The sequence below is a fragment of the Varroa jacobsoni genome, unplaced genomic scaffold, assembly GCF_002532875.2.
Source record: "Varroa jacobsoni isolate VJ856 unplaced genomic scaffold, vjacob_1.0 contig04177, whole genome shotgun sequence".
NCBI lineage: Eukaryota > Metazoa > Arthropoda > Arachnida > Mesostigmata > Varroidae > Varroa > Varroa jacobsoni.
The window spans coordinates 15,573-18,614 of NW_019215181.1; the positions used below are offsets into that span (position 1 = coordinate 15,573).

A 3,042-nucleotide genomic window follows, 5' to 3' on the forward strand; every position below is an offset into this window, starting at 1 on the left:
TGCACTATATCCGCGTATTGTTTTATGCAAGTGTCTTTTTTATGTTTGAACATTTATTTTTGACAGAACTAAATAAGTGCGGCCTTAAAGCACAATTACAAGTCAATTGCCTAGTAGCCAGTTTCATGGTAGAAGTTGGTGTTAACGCCCAATGTTCAATTTATTTTGAAAGACGAAAAGACTTATACACCGATTTCAATTCCACACCTAGGACCCAGCCGGATTATACTGCACAGCATTAGGGACAACATACAAAAAATAAGCATTCAGTTCTTGGTTGCAGACGGTCAAGCGCCGACTGCCATGTTGATCGAAGTTCTTCTGCCATCTGTAACGGTCTTCAACGAGTTTTCTTCTTTGGTTCGTTCGTCTTCAGCTCTCACCCTCAGATTTCGGCGTCTTCAGTGCTTCAGGGCGGAGCATAGGGCGGGACGGGCAAGAAGGAAGACTGCCACCCTCTCCACGGTGCGATTCTTTATTTAAAGTGTGCGGTGAGGGCTTCGATCTTCACACCCGATTAGTCTCTGGGTTTGAAGACCACTCAAGCCAGAAAGAAGAACAAGTGCCTTTGTTCACCAGAAGTGACCTTGTGTTTAAGCCCGCAGCGACTACACGTTCTCCTACGTCTCCCTACGGACTAGTTCCCGACCCTCCCAGAAGATGGCGCTCGTGTCTACCTATTTTGAGCACCGCGATTACGCGACTCCGACCGTCATGGTTGAGCAGCCGTCGTACTACTCTTACGAAGACTATTATTGTAACCCTGTTACTGCTACTAGCTCCTACAGCCCGTCGGCTGGTAGCCAGGGCAATAGTCCTGTACCTCCTCACAGCCCGCAAATGGCTCAAAGCACGTTCGACTTCGTTAAACTTGAATCAAACGCACCCGAAGAGATGGAGGATGCAAGCAGCGAGTTTTCGACAGGCTCCATCGATTCCCAGATACTGAGGTCAACCTCAAGTAGTTCAAAGACGTCTTCTGGAAAGAGTTCCGGTGGTAAGAAGAAGTCTTCGGCAGCTCCTCCTCCCGTCGTGATGAAGAAACGCCGTCTCGCAGCTAACGCCCGCGAAAGGCGCAGGATGCACTCGTTGAATGTGGCATTCGACAGCCTTCGAGATGTGATTCCATCGTTGGGCAATGACCGCAAGCTATCGAAATTTGAAACTCTGCAGATGGCGCAGACATACATCGCCGCCCTGGATGATCTGATTTCGCGTAATTCACACTATGCCCCACTTGCCCCATCATCGGCCACCTCATGAAATGAGCATGGTCACAAGTAGAGAGTTCCCTTTACTGTGACGGTTTGCTGTACAAAGTATCTCGTTAAGTTATTATTATGTGTTCCATTTATATATACAATAGATTTATCCGCTGCCAACGAGGTGTAGCGCAGTGTTGTACATATCTCTTTTTTCTTCTATGGCGATGGTGATAAACGAAAATGAGACCGTTTTTGGGCATACCCACTGTTATTAGCCAGCCTCTACAGCTATCACCAAAGTGTCAACAGAGGAATAGTTGACACCCTTTACAAAAACTTTTAGGCGTGTACCACACGAACAACACAATATTACGTGTTTCATGCTCAACTTGTGGTTCCAATAAGCGAAACCAGTCCTGCTAGTCCTGAGATAATGGTTGCTGACCCTGGTGGTCGTCTGTGACACGTTTCGGTGTCCTGATTAAATAAGGATGAAAGGTCCATAATGATCACATCGGCTGTGCCTTACTGTAGGAAACATTGCATGCTTTGCAATTGCACTTTACAGTATGAACATAATTAGAATAATTATTACTACTATTACCTGCACTAATATACTATCGTGCCATGATTTGTACATATAGCAGATATGTAAGAAAGATGGACAACGACAAGAGGAAATACCAATAAAGAAAAATTATTGAAGGAAAAACAACTACTCCGAGTCCTTTCGTTACTATAATGTTAATCTAATATTTTTAAAAGGATTATGTCTAGGCAGTAGAGGTATAGTGAGTATCATGATAAGGAAAAGCATACTAGGCTGAAAAAAGCGCTAGCTAAAAAAATCGAATTCTCGTTCTACTGCCTGTATGTGTAGTTAGGTAGAGACCAGATTCTGAATTTCCGACTAGTCAAGGCTGTAGGAAGAAAAATACTTTACAAACACGTTTTTGCTTATCTTGTCCAATCTCCAAGTTGACAGACACTGGCTAAGACAAAAACACTACCTTCCTACATACGACAATCGGGACTTACGGTCAGAATTGTTTGTACCCAGTTAAATTTTAACGGGAGAGCGTGCTTGTGGACGTTTGAAAATCATCAATCAGCGGCAATAGCATCGATTAGCCTTCTGCTCTATCAAATATTACATTTAGTTAAGCAACGTATTTAAGTTGTACAATATAACTTCCTTCAGTCTCTGTAAACACAATGTCTTTGATAACTACATGATGTAATTAGACGGCATACGCAAAAGGACCAATAGACAACCGCAAACAGACCACGTATAAGCCTGTCTACCCATCTGCAAATCACAATGGAGGCGTATATCATAATGGAGGAAACTTTTAATAAAGCACCTGGTTAAACTTTCGTTAGAGAGCAAAGGCTCCCTGAAGTAGAGTTTTTCTGAAGGATGGTTAATTTGATTTGAGTAAAAAATGTGTATCTATTCTGCTTCACTGTATTTTAATACTAAAACTTTTATGCGCTGACCTATTTCAAGAAAAACAAGCTACGACGTTCATGCTTTCTATTTTAGCAGATGTACCATGTTTCTCCAACAAGCATGACGTATAGCAAAGGAAGGGATGCCAGATCTATAGACACAAATCTTCCGAGAAGAGAACGCCATGGAGTTACCTTCTAACGAGGAATTCGCGCAATGACTGTTTGCCCCTAGCTCCAAGCTCTCGCTAACAGGCAGAATTTTTGTATGAATATTGCTCTATATTTGCAGGGAAACTCATTGGGAATAGATTCTTTTCAGCTCTGATTTATGATTCCGCTTTATTATTTAGACGAACAGGTATTAGGATAACGGGAAAGCAGG

The 3,042-nt window shown here is 42.7% G+C and overlaps 1 protein-coding gene across 1 annotated transcript; it reads left to right on the forward strand.

Moving 5' to 3' along the window:
• Positions 1 to 442: 442 nt before the first annotated feature.
• On the forward strand, positions 443 to 1,265 carry LOC111272993 (uncharacterized). The gene has a single exon (XM_022854675.2). It carries the CDS (start codon positions 661 to 663, stop codon positions 1,261 to 1,263), a length of 603 nt encoding a protein of 200 aa, XP_022710410.1. The 5' UTR covers positions 443 to 660; the 3' UTR covers positions 1,264 to 1,265.
• The last annotated feature ends 1,777 nt before the right edge of the window (positions 1,266 to 3,042 follow it).